The 23,879-nt window shown below is 38.6% G+C and overlaps 1 protein-coding gene across 1 annotated transcript in view; it reads left to right on the top strand.

Moving 5' to 3' along the window:
• Nucleotides 1–23,879, top strand: part of MPP7 (MAGUK p55 scaffold protein 7) — a 140,307-nt gene that overhangs the window by 45,616 nt on the left and 70,812 nt on the right. Inside the window, exon 3 of the mRNA XM_054171197.1 lies at nucleotides 9,592–9,710. Coding sequence (XP_054027172.1) covers nucleotides 9,592–9,710 — 119 coding nt within the window. The remainder of the gene's footprint in view (nucleotides 1–9,591; nucleotides 9,711–23,879) is intronic.

Genomic DNA, 23,879 nt, shown 5'->3' with positions numbered 1-23,879 from the left:
ACTGTGAAGAATTTATTTCTAATATCCAGTCTGAATCTCCCTTGGGCATTCTTTTCCAGGTATTGCATTTTGATCAGCTTGTCAGTTTTAGCATAATCTTTTATAATAACCTTTTATAATTAAAAGGATGAAGAGATGGAGAGGAAAAAGAAGAAACACAAAAAAAAGCTGAGCTGAGAGGGGAGCATCAGAAACGTCTTTAGAGGAGAAAGATGAATTAAACTCAAGTGGGTAGAGCCTGTAACCTTTTTAACCAGTTTTCAGAATGAGGAGAGAGGTAGAAATTGGTGACTGCTAGTTTTGTAATCTGTTGGAAAAAAATTAACTAGGGAAAATGGTGGCCAAAGATCTGGGCTCATTGTAATGAGATAAAGAGAAAGGGAATTTAGTAGAGTGATGAAGGAAAGATTTCTGGGAATAGCTCTTCCTTTGGAGGTTGCCAGGGTGAAAGCTTGCAGTGTGATTGGGTCCTGCTCCAGCCTGCCTCTGCTTCCCCGCTGGCATGCCTTGGTGGGGACAGAGCAGATGGAAAGCTTTGACTCGCCTGCTTCACTTCGTTGCTCTTAGGAGTAGGTGTGCTGCCACAAGCATAGTCTGTAAATACTTCTAGCTAAACCCATGATTTCAAGGCTGCTTAAATTTCTCACTGCCTTGAAATGCACAAATATGGCTAGATTTTCATGAAAACCACTACACCAGCTGAGTCAAAATTTATACTGAATGGATACATAGAGCCACTATTTTTACCATGTGTTCTTGAATTCTCCCCATCTCCAGCTGCCAGAGGCATTAAATGGCCTGTAGGCTAATGGTAACATGGGAAAGTATGAGACCTATGGCAAAGCTTTAATTGCTATCAGATTTAATTTTTAAAAAGAAAACTTGCTGGTGTTGGAAACTTTCTCTGGTGAGATTCTACTTGGAGTACTGCATCCAGTTCTGGTGTCCCCAGCATAAGAGAGACATCAGTCTGCTGGAGCAGGTCCAGAGGAGACCATGAAGATGGTCAGAGGAGTGGAGTACCTCCCCTCTGAGAACAAGCTGAGAGAGTTGGGGCTGTTCAGCTTGGAGAAGAGAAAGCTCCAGGGAAACCTTATTGCAGCTTTCCAGGACCTGAAGGGGCTTATAAGAAAGCCAGGAAGGGACTTTTTATAAGGGCCTGTAGTGATAGGACAAAGGATTGAATCTTGAGAAGGATATATTTGGACTGGATATTAGGAAGAAATTCTTTACAGTGAGGGTGGAGTTGCCCAAAGTAAAACGAAGTTTCTCTAAGCTGTGCTGTGTGGGGGTTAATATTTTACACTAGACTGATTCAACTCTGAGGAATCAGAAAATGTGTGCCATTATATTTACTAATGGTAAACTCTTTAAAACTGTTATAGTTCTTGGACACAAACTGAAATTCAGATGGTCTGGCAGCTGCATCAATTGTTACTCATTTTTTTTTGTTGTCGTTGGTTTTTTGGTGAATGATGTGTAGTTTTGTGGTAAGTCTGAAAATATGACAGCCTATATTGTTTCTAACCAGAGGCTTAAATGTATAGCTATGTTTGTTGACACAAAAGCTGCAATTACACAAGTGGTTGAAGTTCCTACTGATGCCAGATGTCCTTTGCGGAGAGCAAACTGCCATGCTGTACCCCACACATGTAGCTGTGCCAGCATCCAGGTTAGCTAGCAGAATGTACGTACTGTGTGCATTTGCTGTCACATGAAAGGTTCTGTGGCTTCTCAGCCCAGCATCACCTCAAGTATGGACTAATTTAATAACACTAAAGCTGTTAAGGAAATTTAGTGCTGCTAAGAAGTAGTGAGAAGCTTGCCTGCTAGCTGTTCATTGCCTGTTGTGGAACACAGGGGTTCAAAGATGATTTTGCTTTGAAAATAGCACCTTGGTTTAAATAAAGCCCAACCAAACACCTGTGTGGTGAATTAACCTTAGGAATAAACTAAGAAACCGGTTTAGGTGTGTCAAACAGTTTAATTTTCTGAGCCGACTTTTGAGATAATGTGCTCAACTTTTCAAACTTTATAGGGTTGTACCTTGTGAGTGTGTTTCAGTGCTGAAATCGTGTACTGGTATGTTATTAGGCATCAGTCCTGCCTGGAATTGTAGGACTATTTCTTCTACTTTCAAGATGCGATATGAAAGGTTGAGATACATGGTAATCAAGTGGTGTTTCCAGTAGTTTTAGGCATAACTGGGTCGAAAGTAATCTTGGCTTCTGTTAACAGTAGAACACTTCATTCAGCCTCTTAATGACATAGTGTCACAGATTCACAGAATGGTGGGGGTTGGAAAGGACCTCTGGAGATCATCAAGTCCAGTCCCCTTACCAAGGAAGGTTCACCTAGAGATGATGACCCAGGAATGTGTCCAGGCAGGTTTTGAATATCTCCAGGTATGGAGACTCTACCACCTCTCTGGACAGCCCCTTCCAGATCTCCATCACCCTTAAATTAAAGAAGTTCCTCCTCATGTTTAGGTGGAACTTCTCATGTTCAATACCTAGAGATAGAAAAAACACTTTGGGAAACACAAGAAAGAACTTACACTTGGAATCAGATCCTGCTGAGGGACAGAGTTTGGACTATTGGGGATACCCAAGGACAGGTTGATGCCTATTCCAGGTTCTGGTTGAGGACAGGCTGATGACTCTGGGAGCTGTGTGAGGACAGGCTGATGGCTGATCTCAGGATCTGCTCCTTCTGCAGACGTAAAATGTCACTTTTAGTATTCCTTTGCGACCTCTCCCCAGAGCCTTGGCTCTCTTAGCCTTGTAAGCTGTAACTAAACAGTTAAACATGGCAAGTGTGCCCAGTGACATCCCAGTGCTGGAATGAGTTCTTTCCTGCTTGCCTGCCAGTAACTTGCTATTGCCTTCTCTAGGGTTGGTGAAGATCAACATAGAAATGTTGAAGACTCAGCGTGCCGATGTCTGTACAAAGGACCAATTAATCAAGGTCATTCAAGGTGTTGCTGGAGGAGCCAAGACCTGTTGAAAAAAATATGAATGTCAGATCTTTGTATGAGCTTTCCACAAGCTGCTTATTAATTTACACTGGATAGGCCACTTTAAATCAGTTTTATGTGTGTGTTATTCTTGCAGATAATAGAAGAGCTCTTGAATACTCCTGAAAGTACATTTTATGAACTTTGAAAGTATCCTCATTGACACAGTGTCTAGTTAACTACATTGAGGGGTTTCATTTTGGAGCAGCTTTGATGAGCTGTACAAGAAAGAGTTCTGCAGCAGCAGCCTTGCCCTGTGTGAATGCAAATAGGGATCATCCATTTAACTCGTAATGGTATGTGGTATGCTAAATCTGAAATACACATGTTGAGACAATTCCTGAAAGACCCATAACTGCTTCAAACAACTGCGGATTCTTTAGCTCCAGAAGCCAAGTCCCCAGACCTAAAGACTTTTCCATTTTGAAGGAAATAATATTTTTGAAAGCGGTGGGCTTAGATGATTGCCCGCTTTCAACATTTTCTGTCATAACATTGTTTTAAGGTGGGTTAACAAATTACTGTAGCTTGGAGGAATAAAAATTAGGCACAACTTCTAAGTGAAAAGACTGTTAGCGGGTATATAATCTTTTTCTTTGAGGACATGTACCACAAAATTCTTGTTTCCATTAGGTAAAAAATAAAACACATTTCTATTGCTGTGCCATCTGTAAAGATTTCAGCATTTGACTTTTTTTTTTTCCCCTTGGTGTGAATTGGCGAATAAATCAAACCAGATCTTCTTTTTTAAAAGATGTTGATCACTTGCATGTCATGATTATCCAGATACTCAGTATTCTTTACCTTTGAAACCTAGATTAATTTCCCCCCCCCCCCCCTTTGGAAGCACTAAACTGCAAAATTAAAAGGGCACATGCTGGAATGAGTTAATCACTCTGGTTCTGCAAAGAAAAATTGTTAGTCTTTAACTTTCTGCAGTGTCAGGAAGCCCATATATTTGGTGGAATTACTTAAGAGAACATAAAAAAGAACTATTTGTAGCACATAAAATTGAGCACATAGTGGGCTTTTTACAGCTGGAGCTCGATAGGACGGTGCAGTGTGTCTGTCCTAAGGCATGTGTACTGCATATGTTTTTATTTGAACTTGTGCATAAATACTGATCTCAAACTTCAGACCGAAATAATTTGGTGCGAGTGACTGATTTTATTATGCATCAGCAAGGATGTCAGAATGAGTGTTTCTGCTGCGATGCTGTTTGCTTTTGTGTAAGGCGAGGGTTGTCTGAGCCTTTATAGAACTGTAAAGTATAGTTCAAATGTGAAAAAATGTCAGCTTGTTATAAATGGCAGCAAATGGTGCTGATTATTTTACCTTTGACAAAGTGGAAAATTTAAAGGTTGGTGTGTCCCATTTTATTAATACAATAAAACTTTACAGTGTTGTTCTGGGCTTAGATATATGTTCTTTAGTGTTTATTGTCCCTCTGTTACTGTTAAAATTTTTGATTTGAAGTCTGGCATCATTATTCAGAATGCTAATTCAGGAAATTAATTAACATATGAAAGCAACTGCACATCCATTTGTCTCCGTGTCTCTCCTTACGCTAACCGAAACAACGTTGGTGTTTTCTTGTAATATGCAAGAGTGATGGAATGCAGAGACCATATTTTTTTATCATTTAGCACTAGTTTATAGCTTCCACAGACTTGTCCTAATAATGAAGCTATGAAGGATATGACAAGAATGGTGATATTAAATTTCTCTAGACTAACAGTAAATTTTTCCATTCTGATGTCAAGAATGTAGAGCATCTGGAATCTGCAGTGTGAGTGGTTCAGTACGGGAACACTTTCATCAATTGCTTGGCCATTTATTCTTCTCCTAGGAACAAGCAGGCTTCTACAGAGTATAACACTACGAAGGAAGCAATTTTCTGGAGCTGGAAAAATTCTTTATGTCTCGTTGTTTCTGATTTAAAAGCTTTCCATTGCTGCTTAGTCTGAAATTGTATTGCATGTGCAAATTTAGCATACACATTTAAATTGGAATTGCCGTTGTTATACACTTTGTTTTTCGGGTAGAATACAAGTAAATTGCATTAATTAAGCTTAGGAAAAGCTAAAGATACTCTGAAGAGGAGAACTGTTTAACTGTGTTAGAAGAACAAATGGAAATTTATCTATTACCTTTTTAAGCAGGGACACTGCTGGGTTTTCAAACATAGACTGGATTTTTCCCTTGAAATTATTTCCTTAGTCCAGGCTGACAGACTACTGTAAGCTGTAGTCTGCAGCCATTTCATCTTGCTTGCTCTTGCAACAAGTCCAAAATCTTCAGAGTAGTTTCTCTGCCCAGGACAAGCTATTATAAATTTTAGTTTTAGATTCTGCATATGTATTTAGACTATCTACTTGTATATGGCTTGTAGGCACCATTTCTGTAGGCAAGGTTATCTAGTCATTGGTTTTTAATTCCTTGTGTTGCTTTTCTTGGCCGAACTAAATTCCGTGAAAAGTGTATTGTATGTCCAGTATTCATTTAGTACTTTTAAATTTCTTTATTCTCCAACCAGGTAATCAGTTTTAATAGGTTATAGAAACACCTTTGAACAACCCCCTTTCACTCTTAGAAGAGTTGTATAGTATTCTTCTGTGCAAAGCTTCCCTCCTTTTATTAACGTTCCCATGCTACAGGCCTTTACTTAGGTGAACTAAGTTTTAGGTACTGTACTTAATTTATATAACATGGATGGAAATAGCAGCATCCCAAGATCTAAAATGAGGAGCTGCCTTCTATTACTGCCTCTGGATTAACCTAGAAAGAGCTCTTTTTCCTCCTCTGTTTCAATGATTAGTGAATGTCAGGGATGACCACATTGTGCTCTATTTGGTTTTGTTTATTTATTTGTTTTGTTTGTTTGTGGGATTTTCCCCTTATTTGTAGGACTGAGTGGACATACTTGCCTTCTTACAATCACAGACCAGTTACAGATGTCTGTTTAAGATCACTGTTAATTATTTTAATGTATGTTCAGGTCTTCTGTGACATTTGAATAAATTATTTGCTTTTACAAAGTGAAGTTAATGAGTTTTTAATATGTAAGCCATGAAGGATTCTGATACTAGAAAATCCCAGTGGGCATACGATTTCTTTCAGAGATTAAAGATGGTTAAATTTAGGCAAACCAGACTTTAAAAACATGAGAAGATCCTCATTGGAATAGCAACAGTGTATTAAAAAAAAGGCAAATTTTTGCCTTTTTTTTTATTATTACTGTGTGTGTAGGGTTTGTTTGTTTATTTTGCAGGTCTCTATCCTGCTGCCAACATCAGGCATTGAAGAGAGGGGAAAAAAATAAAAACAAACACAAAGAAAGGATGAAAGAAACAAACCCAAAACAAAACCCAAAGCCAAAAATAAGCAAACAAACCACAAAACCAAACCAAACCAGAACAAAAAACCAAACAGGCTTTTTTTTTCCTGGGCTTTTAATGATTTTTTTTTTTTAAAAAACAAAATGTCTGCATATTTTTCACAGTTGTTCTGATATGATTATTTAAACTGTGAGCATCTTCACAAAAGTGTGTGCATCAATGGGTTTTGTTTCTTTTTATAAGATGTCTATGCATGTCACATGACTCAAGGAGTTGGGACTTGAAAGAGAAGAGACCAAGAGCACAGGCAAGGCGTGAACCATGGGCTTACAACTGTAACATTCAGTTCTGAGGCACTGAGCCACAGCTCATTCTGCGGCTTGTGTTATGAGCATCAGTTCTTAATTTACAAAACAGTTCATCTGAACACAGGGGGTATAGGTATGACCTTCTTGAAAGTTAATTTTTGGTGGGAATCATGGTGTTGGGTGGATGTTTGGACTCCATGATCTTGAAGGACTTTTCCAACTTTAATAAGTCTATGATTCTGTGATTCCCCAGAAGAGCTTCACAGACTGGATGCACTGCTGTCAAGGCTGGAGTAGTGCACTAGGAACATGGATACCCATTTCTCTAGGAGGAACAATTCAGAGCTGTATGAATAAGTGGTGCCCACAGACACTTTTGAGCTGAACATGGAAACCCTGATGTGTGAAAGCACCTGCAGGGTTAGTCAGTCCTGGAGTGCTGGCAGGCAGGATTTTTTTCTGGAAGTTCTGTGCATAAAACTTAAGTCTCATTATAGGCAGATTCAGTCTCACCCTTTGTTGCTGCTGTAACAGTTAATCCGTCAGAAACATGAACTTTCATTTTATTTTCACTGGGGATGTAATTATCAAAGCTTCAAGGAGCAGGTTACAAGGGTAGAATAGCTTTATAGGTGATTCTATGTGAAATTTAAGCTGATCTGATGGATCCAGGAAGAGAAAGTTTTGTCTGTTATGCATGTCTTATTTGAAGGGAGTGGCTGAAGTTGATGTATTCTTTCTTCTGAATGGCACCTGTGAGCTGTGCTTAAGCATAGAATCATAGAATCACTTAGGTGGGAAAGGGCATCATCTACCCCAACCTCCCTGCCATGGGCAGGAATGCCTCTCAACTAGATTTGGTTTCCCAAGGCATCATCCAGTCTGCCTTTAAACAACTCCAGAGAGGGGCATCTACAACCACTCTGGGCAGCCTATTCCATACTGATGGACTTCTTCCTAAGATCCAGTCTAAACATATTTTCCCTCAGCTGAAAACCATTCCCCCTGGTCCTGCTGCTAGACACCCTTATGAAAAGTCCCTCTCCAGCTTTCCTGCAGGCTCTCTTCAGGTATTGGAAGGCATCACTAAAGTCCCTCTGGAGTCTTTTCTCCAGACTGAACAAGCCCAGCTTCCTCAGCCTACTCTCGTAGTAGAGGTTATGCCAGTGTAGCTTACATTGAACCTTCTGTTCCATTTTCTAACAACTTTCAGGTTATTCTGAGGTAAATGTATTTGTAGTAGCAGAAGCGGCTATGTGCAGAAATATGAGGCTGAGTGTAAAGACATTTTTTAATTTTCTAAGGGAAAATGTTTTGAAAGCATAAATTGCCTGATAAAAATAACCATTTTTGCTAAGTGCTGAAGTTCTAATAGTCCAGAAAGTTGGAGCCAGGAGTCCTAGTCAAATTTCTGTTTTCTGAGTGTCATCTCAATCACTGATTCTGCCTTTGCTAGGCAAGTCTCGGTGTTCTTTTTCTTTCCATGCAGAACTGCAGTGGTTTTAAGTTGTATCCTTTTATTGCAGTATTTCTGAAGCATAAACAAGAGCAGATTTAAATAAAAGCAAGATACTAATAGAGTGAATGTCAGCCACCAAAAACGCTTGAACCACAAAAGAATGTGTTTGGAAGGAACTTTTATTTCCAGAACGCTATAGTGAGAGGCAGTAAAAAGACAAAAATGTTAAATGGTCGGATCCCGAAGGTGCTGTATGTAATTTTGGAATGGGAATGTAGGGCCTGGAAAGGTTGTGAAATTGTCTCGCAGTAAACATTCTAAATAATAAGTTTTAGGGAGATAATAGGCATATAATGATAGGTAACCTATAATTTAGAACATTGTTCTTTACCAGTAGAATATCTTGTAAATTTGTCCTTGTGATGAACAGCAGCACTTACTCAGACTAAAAATAATAACAGGACCGTGTATCTTGGATCCCAGGAGACCACTGGTGTTTTTGTAGACAGCAGACAGGAGAAAAAGGCATTTTGTCCTTTTTACCCCAAGTAATCCCACTGGAAAATTAAACATGTGCTATGAATTGATATCAACTCATGCCAGGTTACCTCCCTAAAGAGGACTACTGCAAACACTGTTGCTCCATTTCTTGGACAGCAGTTTGATGGCCTGTGTGCATGATGGATATTTTATGCTGTATGCTACTGAGGAACAGTGTGCTACTGTCTGCCCCTCGGAGACCGCAGGTGAGGTGTGCCACAAATAACTGGGAACAGCAATTGCTTTAACTCTATGGAGAATCTCAAATACCTGCAAATTCAAACCGTTACTGAAATGCTTCTCTGTGCGTGCGTGCGTGCGTGCTTGGGAAGACTGCTTTGGGTTTGGGTTTTAAGGTTGAATCGTGCAAAACAGAGCTGTTCCTTTTGTCTTGCTGTGGATTCCTACTGAGCAGGAGATAAAAAAAACCCCAACCAAACAAAACCAACAACCAAGCAATTTATTAGCAAGAAGTATTTAGAGAAACCATGAACCTTTTTTTAATAGACCACCCTATCCAGTTTCTGTTCTTTTAAGGAAGTTTTTCCTATTCATGACTCATTTCACTCTTTGGCTAACATCAAGGGAAATGGAATAACGATTAAGCAAAGGAATGTAGGGTTTGTTTTTTTTCTTTTCTGGTTATGTCCTTTTTTTTTCCAAAACCTTTATGAATTTTCTGCATAACCTTGTATAAATATATGTGGATATAGGAGCCTGACAACTGTGACAAGGTAAAAAGTACACCGCTAATACTTGCTTCTTAGTAATTTTTCTTAAATGCTCTACAAGTTAATGTTATGTTGGATACTCCAGACTCCCAGTTCAGTTAAAATGACATGCTCCAGGCAGCCAATTACACAGAACTGTTAAGTGAAATTAATGAGATCACCCCTAGATTACACTTTGTGTTTTATTTTCATTTTATAGGTCTGTACGAGCTGCTGGCTGCATTGCCAGCCCAGCTGCAGCCACATGTGGACAGCCAGGAAGACCTGACCTTCCTCTGGGATATGTTTGGTGAAAAAAGCCTTCATTCACTGGTGAAGGTAAACCACATTTAAGTCAGATTCTCTTCGAGAAGAGCATATGGAAAAATGTTTTGAGCGCCATCTAGTAAACCAGCGATCAAACTGTTGCTCGGTGAAAACAAAACAGCCTTGTTTCAACTCTGTTTCTGTCAGGGGTGGAAGTTGTTAAATGAGATTCAACCAAAAATACATAGATGATTTCATTTAAGAGTGATGTTTTGGCAGTGCAATGCTAATGCAGCAAACATATGTTGTTTGCCCTTGTTTTGAAAAAAAAAATAAAATAAAAAAAAAAGAGTACAAAATAGTAGCAGGAAATCTGAGCCTTCTTTATGGTCAACATTCAAGACCTGGAGTTTAGCTTAAATAAATAAATGTTCACAGCAAAAATTAGAAGGGATATATTTTCTGAGGTCAAGTATGGCAACAGTTCAGTAGCCACATTAATTTAAAATAATTTCCTTTAACAAAGTCAACTGAAATTCTAGTAAGCTGTTTCTTTTACTGGCTTGCTTCCATTTGAAATTGTGTTTTGCACATAAATATGTTGGACTAAAGCACAACCTAAAATAAGTTTGGAAGGAGGATACTTGAGTTAAGCGTCTTCCTATGAAAATGATCAGCAGCAAGAAATCAAAAGTATGCTGTGGCAGAATGCAGAGCTACCCTGATAGTGTTAGCATTGCCTATGGCAGAAAAAATGGGACCAATCAGCTGGTTAGAAATACTGCACTCCTACAAAATGTGTGTCCTCAGTCTCTAGTACAGACCTGATACAAGCTGGAAGGAAATTCTGAGGTCTCAGATGAGTCAGGAGGTGGTAGTAACCTCTGTCATAAATATATCCAGACCCGCACAAAATTGAGCAGAATTTCTCAGTTGCTGATCTAGAGGAAGCTTAGCATTGGGGTTATTTTGATGGAGGTTTGAAAGAGTTGCCTTCTTCCGTTTCTTTCAGCTATCTTTTCCTGCAAAAATATGTAACAGTGTTGATACCTGGCTAAAATTATTTTCAAAACAGCTGAGAATTTACATGTAAAAGTAACACAAGTCCCTGCTTACTGCAGGGTGGTTGGACTGGATGACCTTTAAAAGTTTCCTCCAACCCGGTGCATTCTGTGATTCTATGATTTTACTCTCTGGCTACTGATAACACAAATGCAACAGCCAGGGGAACAGCGCTTGGCCATGCTTGCTGACCTAAAGACTTGCATCACATCTCTGAAGTGCAGTGGTTCCTAGGCTCCTTACTACTTTGCTGCAGCTGGTTCAGGTGGCTCAGAAGGTGACATGCAAGGGGAACACCAGCCATCTTCCTACTACACGGTGACAGTGGTGTGCCTATAAGCAAAAAGTTAGGTTAGCTGGTAAATTAATTTTCATTCTGGATTGAGAATTAAAGAAGGTTGGATAGAAACTGGGTATGAATCTATGAAACACTGACATTTCAGCATTTCTTCTAATTTTCTATTGAGGCAAAACCTAAACTTCTTTAAACTCCTTCACTTGCTCTCTTGTCCCTTCCTCCAAAAGAAGACAAAGGTAGAATGACAGTAACTGATTTGTTCACCTTGAGTATACTCTCTGGAAAAGTTGGCTCTCCTAGTTACCATGTTGCTTGTTCTTGTAGGGTGCATTGGTCTTCCTGGTTTCAACCAAAAAGAATTAATGAGAAAGCTTTCTTGAGACAAAATTTTGGAGGACAGTGAAGGGCCACTTTATTGCAGTTGGACTCTGAAGTCATCGAAGTATTCCAACCATCTTTGTTATTTATCTTGTATGTTTTAGGTCCAGGTATGAAATGGATGCGTAAACCTGACCCTGTGAATGCTTCTTTTAATGTCCTATGAAGTCTTACACTAACTTAAAATAGACTTAATTCTTGAAAGTGCTCTTCTTTAATATATCATGTTGAATTGCATTCAAAAGACAAAGTTTTTTAATTTAAGAATTGAGACTTTTAAGAGCTTCTGGTCTGACCCAGTGCATATCCCAGGCTATCAAACCTCATCTTTTGATTTCTGTGGAGGTCATGTATAGAAAGTAGGGCATGAAGAGCTTTCAAAAGGTTATCTAGTTCATATCCCTGCCCGAAGATGTGCTTAACTGTATCTGAAGCTCATGGCATTTATTTGACTTTTAAGACATTTTTAGAAGGATTATTCAGTATCCTATGAAGTTTCAGAGCAGGCAGTCCATAGCCTTTTCGGAAGAGAGCAGTAAAAAACAGCACCCCATCTGCCATGGTTTTCTGTGTTATAAGGCTGCAGAAGTGCCAAATCTTCATTCTGGTGTCTCATTTGAAAGACAATTTTCCTAGCAATAACTTCTTAAACTCAACTGTACTTGCAAAGACAAATGTTTTTAATTCCTCAGGCAGAGAATGATGACAAATATTTTGTAATAATAATGACAGAAAGCACTTAGAGCCAAGGATGTTGCAGTCCCAGTATGTGTCAGTTTTGGAAGAAAACCAGCATGAGTACACTACAATTAGGCACTAATATGTCTCTGTTTATGATAGACACTTCTCTGATGTTTTTACCTTACTGTTCAATAATTCCAAATGTTAGAAAAAAGGTTTTTTCTAAGTTATAAAATTGATAAAATGCTTCCAATGGCTTAAAACATTTAAGCATAAAATGAACTTTCTACTTTTCTTGCAGATACTCTAAGTTTTATGGTTATTTAATTATCATAGTATTTTCTGCATGGTTGTATACTATGGCATACAGCTTGCTATTCTGGCTCCCATAACATTGAAAAGAAAGAAAAGAAAACAACAAAAACCTTGTCTTGGGAGTTCTCTTCATTCAGTGTTGTTGGACAGAAATCTCTTTGTGAACTTGGATCAGCCTGAGCTGTTCTGAGAAGTTAGGAATGGAAAAGTTGTATTAGATCATCTAGTCCATTCCCCTGCAAATACTGGATTGTTCCCTACAGTACATTCCTATTGTAGTAAGTAAAACCAGCACAGACTGATGCAACTCTTCTTAGTGCCCCTTTTCTCAATAAAGGAATCTGTTGATTAAATTTTAGTTTGCAAAGTATAGAGAGGAAGGAACCTACACCCGTTGTTGACGTTTTGGAAGAGAAAACTGGCTCTGGATAGTGAATGTTGACAATTTGTCTCTGCTTCCCTCAGTTTGTTACTTCCTTGTCTTGTTACGCTACTCTCTTAAGTTCTACCGAAAGTCTTCAGCCATCTCATTACTTTTTTTATATAGCAGAGATCCCAGTAATTCTGTAGAGATTTGTTGAAAAGAAACATGAAAAGATGATCTTGTAGGGTCATTACCAGCACTAACATAGCTGAAACCTGAAATAGTACACATGGGCTCTGCCTGGATTTTTTTCTTAGAGCAGCAGAAGGGATGAATAAATATCTGTTCTAACTACTCTTTTAGCTTATTTTTAGAGGAGCTGCAAGAATTTCCATGTGCATTTGCTTGCTGTTAGTGCACCACACACGTTTTACTGTTTGTCTGCTTAGCTCCAGGATGAAGTTTCTACTTGCACTGTTGCTTTAAAACATTTCTGGTTGTGGATGTAATTCTCAAGAACTGAGTAAGCTTATCTGTTGGGCTGCTACCAAAATGTTTCTTAACCAGTTGCAGTTTACTGATTGATTTTGGCTAGCTCAGAGCACACAGAGTTCTTTAGCCTGTACTGTACATTACATAAAAGAAGTCACAGCAAGTGGTGTTGCTGTTGCTCTTGATAGGTAAGAGTTTGTACATCCAGAAAGCAGTATGTGGCACTGGAAAAGAAAAAAAACTACTGCAGAAGTAAGGAATATTTGGTGAATTTAGTCTAATTTTATTATAACTATAGTATTTTGGTAGCTGGCCCTGCAGTTCTGCATATGCTTTAGCTTGAAGTTCCAAGAAATGATTTTGTATGTGCTAATGTTTGTCCATGTCAATGGCTACCAACTTTCAAAAGATTCAATAGTCAAATGTTGTCCTGGTGGAATTTCTTTGGCATGCAAATTGAATCATATCACAGAATCACAGAATGTTAGGGATTGGAAGGGACCTTGAAAGATAATCTAGTCCAATTCCCCCACCAGAGCAGGATGACCTAGGACAGGTCACACAAGGAAGCTGTGCAGGAGGGTTTTGAAAGTCTCCAGAAAAGGAGACTCCACAGCCTCTCTGGGCAGCCTGCTCCAGTGTGGTTAACTGTTCCACTCTACAGAAGACATAGAGAGCAAGATGTGTTTGTTGTGGGGATTGTGATGGCTAGTAGGTTTGTCTCTGTCAAGAGAATGGTGCAAGTGTTTTCTGATTCACAGCATGCAACACCAACTTCCTCAGAAGAAACTCAGAGGAGCTGCATTGCCCATGCACTGGAAGAGAAAATGGAACTGGATTTTGGTAGACCATAGGTGGCATCTAACCTCAGATCTAACAGAGTGGGTGGGTTGTGGCTTTTAGGGAAAGCACTGGAGAGCTGGAGAGGTGTATGGACCACCTTGGAGTGGGTGAAATTACTGAAACTGATATTTCATTCACAAAAATGATGCTTTGGTACTTGAAGTTCTTAAGGTTCTTTACTGCTGAGTTCTCAACTGTATTTATTTTTGAAAAGCTGTGCCTCCCCGGTAGAGGAAATAGGTTGCAGTGCTGTGAATTCATGTGGAGGTCTGAAGTGCTGTTTGCTTTGGAGATGGCGAAAAATGAAGGCAAAGGCAGTGTGAGTAAGCATTTACCACCTGGCCATCTGGTGGAGGAGGTGTGAGTGTGGTGGTTGGCAGCCAGTAACAGTTCGTGGCCAATGAGAATTGTTCTTCATGCTGGAGAGCAGAATGAGACAAGGTTGCTGCTTTGGTTACGGTTTACCTTTTTCAGTCACAGAAAGCATGCAAAAGCCTACTGATGGCAAGAAGAAACCCATCGCTCTGGTAATGCTGGCTGTCCAAACAATGCACAGATGGGGTCCCATGTGCTGATTTGAAAACCTTTACTGTTCTGGGAAGAGGAGAAGGATATTACTATGTTGATGTACTAGATAAAAGGCAGCAATTTCTTCAGTCCAGATCATCACAGGTCAAGGAAATGTAAATTTTTGTAAGGATGTTCAGGAAATGTCTCTAGATGAAAGGAGCGTGGTCCAGTCTTGCCCCAGGTCCTGTTGGCAAAACACATGATCCACAGTTTCCAGCCCTGCAGAACTATCTAACAGTAAGGTATACATGAACAGTATTAGGATACTCAATCTGCAAAGCAATGTGAAAGCTGCATGGATGAAATTTAAGGTTGGTTTTTTTTCTCCCCCCCGCCCTGTTATTTTTCTCATGCCTGAAGAGGCAGCATGATCTCCAGTTAAATTTTTGAAGCTTCCTGCTGGAGTTGTATGTACCCAATATATATGGAAAAGTGCTAGAACTTCAGTACTCTTCTCATCCAATGTATTTGTAGGCAGTGCTTGAATTCATATACTGGAATACAAACTTGCCATGTGCTTCTTGCCTATCTAAAGATAAGATGGAAAAACGATACTCTGTAAGAAAGCCTCTTGATGACTGACAATAGTCTGCATTTGTACTTGGAGTAATTACCACTGAAGCAATGAGTCATTTTGCTTCCATCAATTTATTCCATTTCAAAAAAAGGAAAGTTTAATGCAAGGTGTCATTCCTTATGAAATGCCACACAAATGTAAAGTGTTACTTCTGAAGCCAAAGTTATTTTCTTGAAGTATGCTCAATAGCCAACAACTGAAATCTGCAAGTAAAGAGATCACGCTTAGCTGGAGGCAGTCAGCTGTCTTCAAAATTAATTTCTATGGAAACAGTGATCAGATTAATCACAATAAGGTAATTGAAGTTTTATAGAAAATGGTACAGAATCTTTCCCTTAGTCAGGCAGATATTGTTTCCAAGGAAACATTAGGGGAAAGGTAGCTAGCAGCCAGGCACTGAGGAAATGGTCACTTCTCTTGTTGAGGTTGGCAGTGGTAAGGGGTGGTTAGGGGGTTCTTGATGTGTGTGTGTTGAGCCCACTGACTTGTTTGTGCTCTTAGTGTATAAAGATGCAGTACATCAGGTAATAACTGGGCAAAAATGCCCAAACCAAAAATGAATCCCAGTTGGAGTGCATTCAGAGGAGGTTACAAAGTTGATCAGGGGGCCGGGGCACCTATGTCTCTAGCATCTTGGAATTTCTACATCAGAGTTGCTGATGTGTTTAGTATTAGACACTTGCAACTTCTCATCAAGTTTATTATAAGGAAGTCCTGTTCCTGTCATCAACTCCTCCTTTCAGCCCACTTCATTAAAAACTATAATAAGAAAACAATGGAAAGCTGTTTCCAAAGTATCAATTAAATTGTCTTGTGGACAGTTTAGTCTCATAAAAGCTGTTGGGTTGATCTCAGAGGTCTTTACAGCTATGGTGTCCCAACAAACTTTTGAAATGAAAAATAGAGCAGATAAGGTGATTAAATCAGAGGTGTGAAGTGTTGGTCTATGACTATTACTTGAAACTTGTGAATAAATCAGTGCTCTGGAATGCAAATAAACTTCGGTTTAGGTTAAAATCCAGACAGAGGCATTTTTTTGGATCAGTAGTAAATGATTTAAAGTTTCTGCTGGGAAACCTCCAAAGAGTAGCAGAAATCCAGCCAAAATGTACTGGACATAAAAGAAGTGAATCAATCCCTCTAAGACAAATAGTTCATAATTTCATTGTTACCCAGGGGACAACCTACCAGCCTGATGACAAAACTTTTGCAGCAGTTTGAAGTTTTAGAACCCAAACCTATGCTCTTATGCTGATTTTTCTTGTTTTACAAAGCTTGTGCAGTATTTGTTTAACCAAAGTGATACTTCTTTTGTCTATGATACTGAGGCAACTCAAAGGTCTCATAAGCTGCTCAGTAATAGTAGTCTGATAAATCCAAGGCATCCAAGGATAATGTAATTTTAAACTGTTTTTCTACAGTTTTCTTTTCCTTTGGACCAGAAGTTCTGTGGCAGAGAGTGTGAGGGAGTGCTTAAAAGTAATCTTTTTTCTCTCTTTCTGTCTTGGACTATTTTCCTTTTAAGAACATAAAGTCATAACTACCCAAAAAAGCCTCTGCAGTGCAAAAACACTGTAAGACTTAAGAAGAATGGGATATGATGGTTATAAAATCCTTCTGAAGGATGGAAACTGATACAGTAAGATTTAATAGAAGTCTTAAAAGTAAGTTTTAGCAAAAATGCCTATCTGGGTTTCCTACCGGCAGGTTTTTGCTACTGCTTACATCAATTTTCCTTGGGGTTTTTTTGATGGTTGTTTTGTGTTGTGTTATTTTGTTTGGATACGTTTTGGTTGGGGTTTTGTTTTGGTTTTAATCTTGAATTTGCCCATTCTCCAGCTAATCCTCATGAAGTTAGTTTGTGATATTCAGTAGTATCTATGATATCACATTTCCTCGCTTTCTTCCTTTCTGTGAGACACAGATACACATACAGTTTTTACCCATCTTTTACTCTTCCCCATTCCTTTTATGTCATCTGTGCCATCTTAAACAGTTTATTAAAACATCTTTTTCTCCACTCATCTCTGTTACAATATTTTTTTTTTCTTTTTAAACCCTGAAAAGATACAAGCAGCATGGTATGTTCCATGTTCTCTGTTCCTTTTCTCTATGCAGTGCTTGCATAGCAGCGTTCTCCTAACCAAAAGCTGTTCTCTAATAGCCGCTTCTGTGTATCTTTGTAGAATCCAGTGCTCACTTTGCAGATGTGGTGATGTCAGTGGAAGTTCACCTCAAGCATAAGTTACATTAAATTGAGAGCTGCAGCACGTAAGTGCTTAACATACCAAAGCTATCCACGTGGTGCAGTCACTGTGGAGAAACCAATAAGGTGAAGAAATAAGATTTAAAAACATGCAAGGCTAACTTGTCCCTGCAAGTCAAGGATGAGTAATTTGCAATGAGGATTTGCTATAGCCTGGCTGTGCCTTCAGTACAATAGCAAAACCTAAATGTACAAATTCACTTTGATGTAGTACAGTGACATGGTCTTCTCTGCTACAGAGAGAAGGGTTCCATGTTTTCATGCCCCAGAACCAGTCTAATACTGTAGTGTAAGAATTTTTCCCATTCCTGTTGTGACAGTTTTGGAAACATTGAACTGTCTAGAAGTACAACTGTCTTGGATTTGGTTTCAAAACCCACTGGTGCCTTGGTGGGCCATTTAGAATTGCATGTGCATATGCTATGGTCAAGTATTTTGTAGCTGTCTCCTCCCATTCCACTTTTTGTACTGAAACCCATTTTTCCTCCTCCGTGTGTCCTCATATGCAGGCATGAAGGTTTCTTCTATTTCTTATCTACTAATTAAGGATTGCATAAATTCCTAGGGAAATCAAAACAGTGTATAAAGGTGAAGTATTTGTATTCCATGTATGACCGTATTGATTCCTAAGGAAGCTCTACTTTTACCTATTCTGCGTGTATTTGCAAAGTTAGACTATTTCATTACATGCAAACTAGATGAGATATTTAATCTTTGATCAGCGCTGGAGTTTGAGGGTATTATGCAAGTGGCCAAGCGTAGCTGACCCCAGGAGGTGAGGGCTCCTCTGTCTCAGCTGCAGAAGCTCAGTTTGGTGCATTGAGAGATGGACACAGCTGCCACTCTTCCTATTTGCAGGTCCAAGCAGTAGTGAGGCTGAGTGCCTGTGCCGGTAGCCCAGCTGGCTAGAAAGGCTACTACAGGCAGAGCGGTGCTATTGCACGTGTAAGCACCAATGGTACTCAGGTGAACAAGCCGTCAGCCTTGGTCTCATTTCTGCTCAGGGTTGAAGCTCACTGCTAAAATGCCTTCACTGTAGATTTCTAAGCAGAACCACATTTACAGATCCCTGAAATATCATCACAGGCTCCAAGTCCAACTAAATAGCTCTGTCTGCTGCCTTTATTCTTCAGCTGGTTTCATAGACTTCTAACATGAAATCATTGCTCCCAAGAGGAGATTTTGAACCTGGGAGCCACTGGCTCTGTGGTTCAGTGGCTCGGATATGGTGTGACCCTTGTTGAAGTGCATATTTACTGAGTGGTGGAGATGATGGGGGTAAGTGCTTTGTCCATTAGAGAATAAATCATACTGCCTCCCTATGTCTCTTAAACTTGGTGACTTTTGCTAGAAATCACAAATGTCAGCAATGTCACTCATTCACAAAAACACCGCCTCAATTACTTTGACATTTAAGAGTTAAAAAGGTCCCACGCATGCCAGCTATAAATGCTGGGGATTGTGTATGGGATAGCTTCAGTGCTGCTTTACATTTAGTATGGATATCATCTTCATAAATTATCTTCAATTTTCATGTGCTTTACAGATTGAGTTTCATGGAAAGGAACAGATTTTGTTGAAGTTCTGTGATTAAATAATCCAGTAATGACACTAGAGACATGCGTGGCTTTAATCAGGATCAAACCATAAATCAGGGTGCAATTTTGAATTGCCAAGTTTCAAACATTCTAGGAAAAAAGTAACCTGTGATGGTAATCATGTTAATCTGCATCTGAAATGCTAAGATGGTCACATTGAAGTTTGGTGTGCTATTAAAACCTAAGTACAAATCATGTCATAGCACGTGCCAAGCAACAAAATCCTTGTAGCTGTGTGCCTAAGCTCTTTCATCTTGAAACATCCTCTTTCTACCAATTTATAACTAATTCAAACCAATAATATGACCAAGTTTTATTATTGTCTTCTCCCAAAGGGGAAGCAGCATTTTCCTCTTGTTGCATATCAGATAACCACTGAGTAAAACCTGTGACTTTATTCTTCTGGCCTGTCTCTGTGTTTTCTGACCATTGGTCTTTTAACTTAACTAGAACTGGATTGTTTTCTATTTATTTTTCTACTGTTAAAAGAATTTTTAATGTGTGACTGACCTTTAATTCCTTTTTGTTCTGTGCATTTAATTTTCTTTAATTATCCCATTCACACTTTCATAAGCATTGTCACAGAATCACAGAATGTTATGGGTTGGAAGGGACCTCTATTGATTATCAAGTCCAGGTCCCCTGCCAAAGCAGGATCACCTAGGACAGGTCACACAGGAACACATCCAGGTGGGTTTTGAAAGTCTCCAGAGAAGGAGACTCTACAGCCTTTGTGGGCAGCCTGCTCCAGTGCTCTGTCACCCTCACTCTAAAGTTTCTCCTCATGTTGAGGTGGAAGCTCCTATGTTCCAGCTTATATCTGTTATTCCTTGTCCTGTCACTGGGCACCACCAGAAAGAGACCATCACTTGCATCCTGACACCCACCCCTCAGGTATTTATAGGCAATTAATGAGATGATGAAACCCCTGAATAAAAGTGGGGGTTTATTTCATCATTTGCATGCTTCAGATTAGCTTCTTTTAAGACATGCTGGATTTTTCTGGAAGTGTGTGACAGAGCAGAAGAGGAAAAAAATTAAGTGGTAACTGTTTTGCATGTGTATGAATACTTAAATGGTGGTGTTTTTTTTTTTCTTCCTGTCAATGAATTTTCCTCTGTAAGTGCATGCAGTTTCCAGTGTCAGGATTTTTCTTGCAGTGTAATTTATAGTGGCATAATGTAATTTTCTGAATTAAAATGAGATGGTCTGGGAGTTGTCAGAGTTTTGGTTGTTGTTGGGGTTTTTTTGTTTGTTTGGGTTTGGTTTGGTTTGGTTTGGTTTTGGTTTGGTTGGGTTTTTTTATATCTGAATTTTATTAACTGACCTTTGCTGTATCATAGCATGCTGCATAGGATGTAGAAACCCTGAACAGTGAGCTACATATTTCTCATGTTGCATCAGATGTACTGACCCCACTAGATGGTGCTAATTGATAAATGTATGTCTGTGTGTGTGTGTGTGTATATATATATATAATGTACACTTAATTTTAACTCAAAGCACATATGATTGTATCTGTGATTGAAGTTGGGTTTTGAATGGGTTAATCCTGTGTCAATGAGCTTTACAGAAGTGATCTCTTCAATATTAGGAAGTCAGGGAACCTGAACTGAATTGCATCTTGGTCTAACTTTAATGGAGTAGAGACTGTAAGGATGGTGTTTACTGCTTTAAGCAGGAATGAACCAAACTCTTCATGATTTAAATTTAGCATGCTCTGCCTGAGCAGCAAACGAGTCTGTGCCAAGGCTTCTGAGTCTGTATGCAGCAAATCCTAGGAGATTTGTGTATTTTCTTTAATTAATGTTTAATTGGCATTTCTGTAAAATCTTAGTTATGTAGAGACTGGAGCTTGGTGGAAACAAATAAATCTGTCTGACAACCAGAAGAACAGTTTAGCCTATGTTCCCGTTATAAATCTATTTAATTGGCAAGCAGTTAAGAAAATTCTTCCCTTTGGAATGAGATTGTTAACAGGACAGTGGAAATCACTTGCTTTTGGAAAGATGTTTGGAAATGAAGTTGTCTAATAATGACGTAAAAGTAAAGACCTTTTCAGATTTGTGATGGGGGTTTAAAAAGAGTAGGATCAGGAGAAATAAAGATTACAAAGCAAACTGTTACAAGTCAAAAGTATTTGTGGCCAAATGAGAACCTGTTAATGTTTATGTAAGGTTTTGTGCTTTCCAAAGGAACAGACAAGGCATTTATTGAGAAAAGTATTACATCTGGTCACATCTCTGTTTTGTTTTAGCATCTAAATGAAATCTTGAACTTAGCCTTTAAGGAAGGCTGTTAACAGTGAATTGGAGGCTACCTGCTCTTAATGTGCTTTACTTTCTTTGGAGATTTCCAAAGACAACACTCATATTTCAGTTCTGTCTCGCTTCAACGCTGCCTTTTCAGCTGTATTTGTTTGACAAAGCAGGATTGAACAGTTGTTCATTTAAAACACGTCCTGAGAGCCTCTTTATTTGGAAAAGTGTTCTTTTAATTTAATCTAATTTTTAAAAATAAAAGCACTATCTCCATATTCTTAGCAAGTTGCTTATTCAGTCCTCCAGTTTGGACTCTGTGAATAATTTCACATGAAGGGGTATTAGTATTGGCACAGAAAGTGCTGTAGATTTACGTTTGAATTCACTTTGTGGCTCTTTCTTTGCTAATCAACATGCCAGCATGCAGCAGGGGAAATAATGAAATATTATTTTTCTTTTTAAAAATTACTGGATTTGATAGTCAAATTTAATTGCAAGTCCTGAGTTGTTTACAATTGCAGTTTCCCCAGATGTCTCAGCAGTAAGATGACAGTTGTTGTATTTTATACTTAGAAGGACTTCAATTAATGATAGCTTCCAGTCAGTCAGCTAGCTGTTGACATGATCTTTGTTCTTTACATCCAGTTCATTTCTCTCCTTTTCCCATTCTTGTTTAGTACTATAAATATTTTTAACTCTAAATTTGGGATAACTTTTGTTTTCCTTTGAAATATGTGAATCTGATAGTCAAGAGCAAGGATGACAATATTTTTCTGTACTACAGAAAGCTGACTTTTCAAAAAAGAAATAAAAATCCTCCTCTTAAATTCATAAAGATCTTTAAAGTACCAAACTCTAAGTGGAGAAACACTTTTGGTATATAAAGCAGTATCTTTATACCTGTACTGTTTAAAAAGATTTGTCAGAAAATTAAAGGAACTTTCACATTTCTTCAAACCTGACCAATCCCAAGACTTGAAAAAGTTGGGGTTTTTTGTTTGTCTGTTTGCTTTTATTTTGTTTTGCCTTTTTTTGTGTGCTTGGTTTGTTTGTTTTTTTTCTGATGGTTTAGATCAATTTTTTTTGACTTCTTATTACACATAATAACAATTCCAATTACTTAGGCATACACTTTGCAGGTCTTTGTTACATTAGGTACACAGCATCAGGTGATCCTTAAGGTCCCTTTCAGCCCAAGCCATTCTATGAATCTATGACACCTAAGAAGGAAGTTCCAACACACAATTTAAGTGGGGAAAAAAAAAATCCTTAAAGAAAGAAAGGAAAAGCAGAGTTATTGTTGGATTGTGACACTGAAACACTACAGATGTAGTTTTCTTTGGTTGGTTTTTTTCCTGATCAGTCTAAGTTTGTGTCTTGAATATAAGATTTTCCTCATGTTTTGTATTTAGAATCAATGTAACCACATCAGCTGTTTGATTGTTGCAGCAAGGATTATTTCCATCTGTATTTAATTACAACTCTGCAACTTCACTGAGTACTCAAAACTGAGGACCTTCAGTGGTAGTTGCAATTCCTTTTTTGTTTGCATCAAGTATTCTGTAAGTGTTTTCAAAGTAACTTCTGCACATTTCCTGATGTAATTGGTTATAAGTATCTCATTCTCAGCAGTTGGAATACCAAAAAAAAAAAAAAAAAGAGCATACAATAATATTTTTCTGATTATAAGTCATTTTAGTAATACTGGTTTGAAAACTAAATACATTTTGTGTCTTTGATTAGTCCTTGCCTTTCTTTTAACAGGGAAACTGCTGCTTAGTTCCTTTGGTAACATGTTTTGAAATCTTTGGCTAAAAAATGGTGTCAGAATGCTGACAATGAGATGATTTAAATTAATTTAAAATAGTTGTCATTTCAAATTTCAGTCTTTTTCACAGATTCACAGATTGCATCAGGTTGGAAGGGACCCTCAAAGGCCATCTTGTCCAACCCCCCTGCAGTCAGCAAGGGCACTTCCACCTACATCAGGCTGCCCAGAGCTGAACTAGAATGCCTCCAGGTCTGGGGCCTCAACCACATCCATGGGCAATCTGTTCTAGTATTTCACCACTCTCCTTGTGAAGAACTTCTTACTGATGTCCAACTTGAATCTGTCCTGCTCCAGTTTCAAACCATCACACCTTGTCCTACTGCTATCAGCCCTTCTAAACAGTCCTTCCCCTTTTTCTGTGACCTGGATATTTTTGTAGTATGCATGATCAGTTTCCTGAGTCTGCAGTACTGCACAAAAAAATTTCCTGACAGATGAGTCAGGATCTTTAATGAAAGATTTGTTCTGTTGGGTTGTGAATGATGAATCCTCATTATCTTATTGAAAGAGAGAGAGAGAAAACACTTTCAGAATTATGTAAGGCCATCTCAAATTCTGTTTAGTTTAAATACAAATGCTTCAATTTAAAAGTGTGTTTATTAATGTAATGATAATGAGGATGGGTGAGCAAAGATTGCCAGAGTGGGAGTGTTTAGACAGAAGGGTGAAGAGCCGTAAACTGGAAAGATCAGTTTGTGACCTGGA

The sequence above is a fragment of the Dryobates pubescens genome, chromosome 21 (assembly GCF_014839835.1).
Source record: "Dryobates pubescens isolate bDryPub1 chromosome 21, bDryPub1.pri, whole genome shotgun sequence".
In the NCBI taxonomy this organism is placed as follows: domain Eukaryota; kingdom Metazoa; phylum Chordata; class Aves; order Piciformes; family Picidae; genus Dryobates; species Dryobates pubescens.
This window is presented reverse-complemented; position numbering and strand designations above follow the sequence as displayed.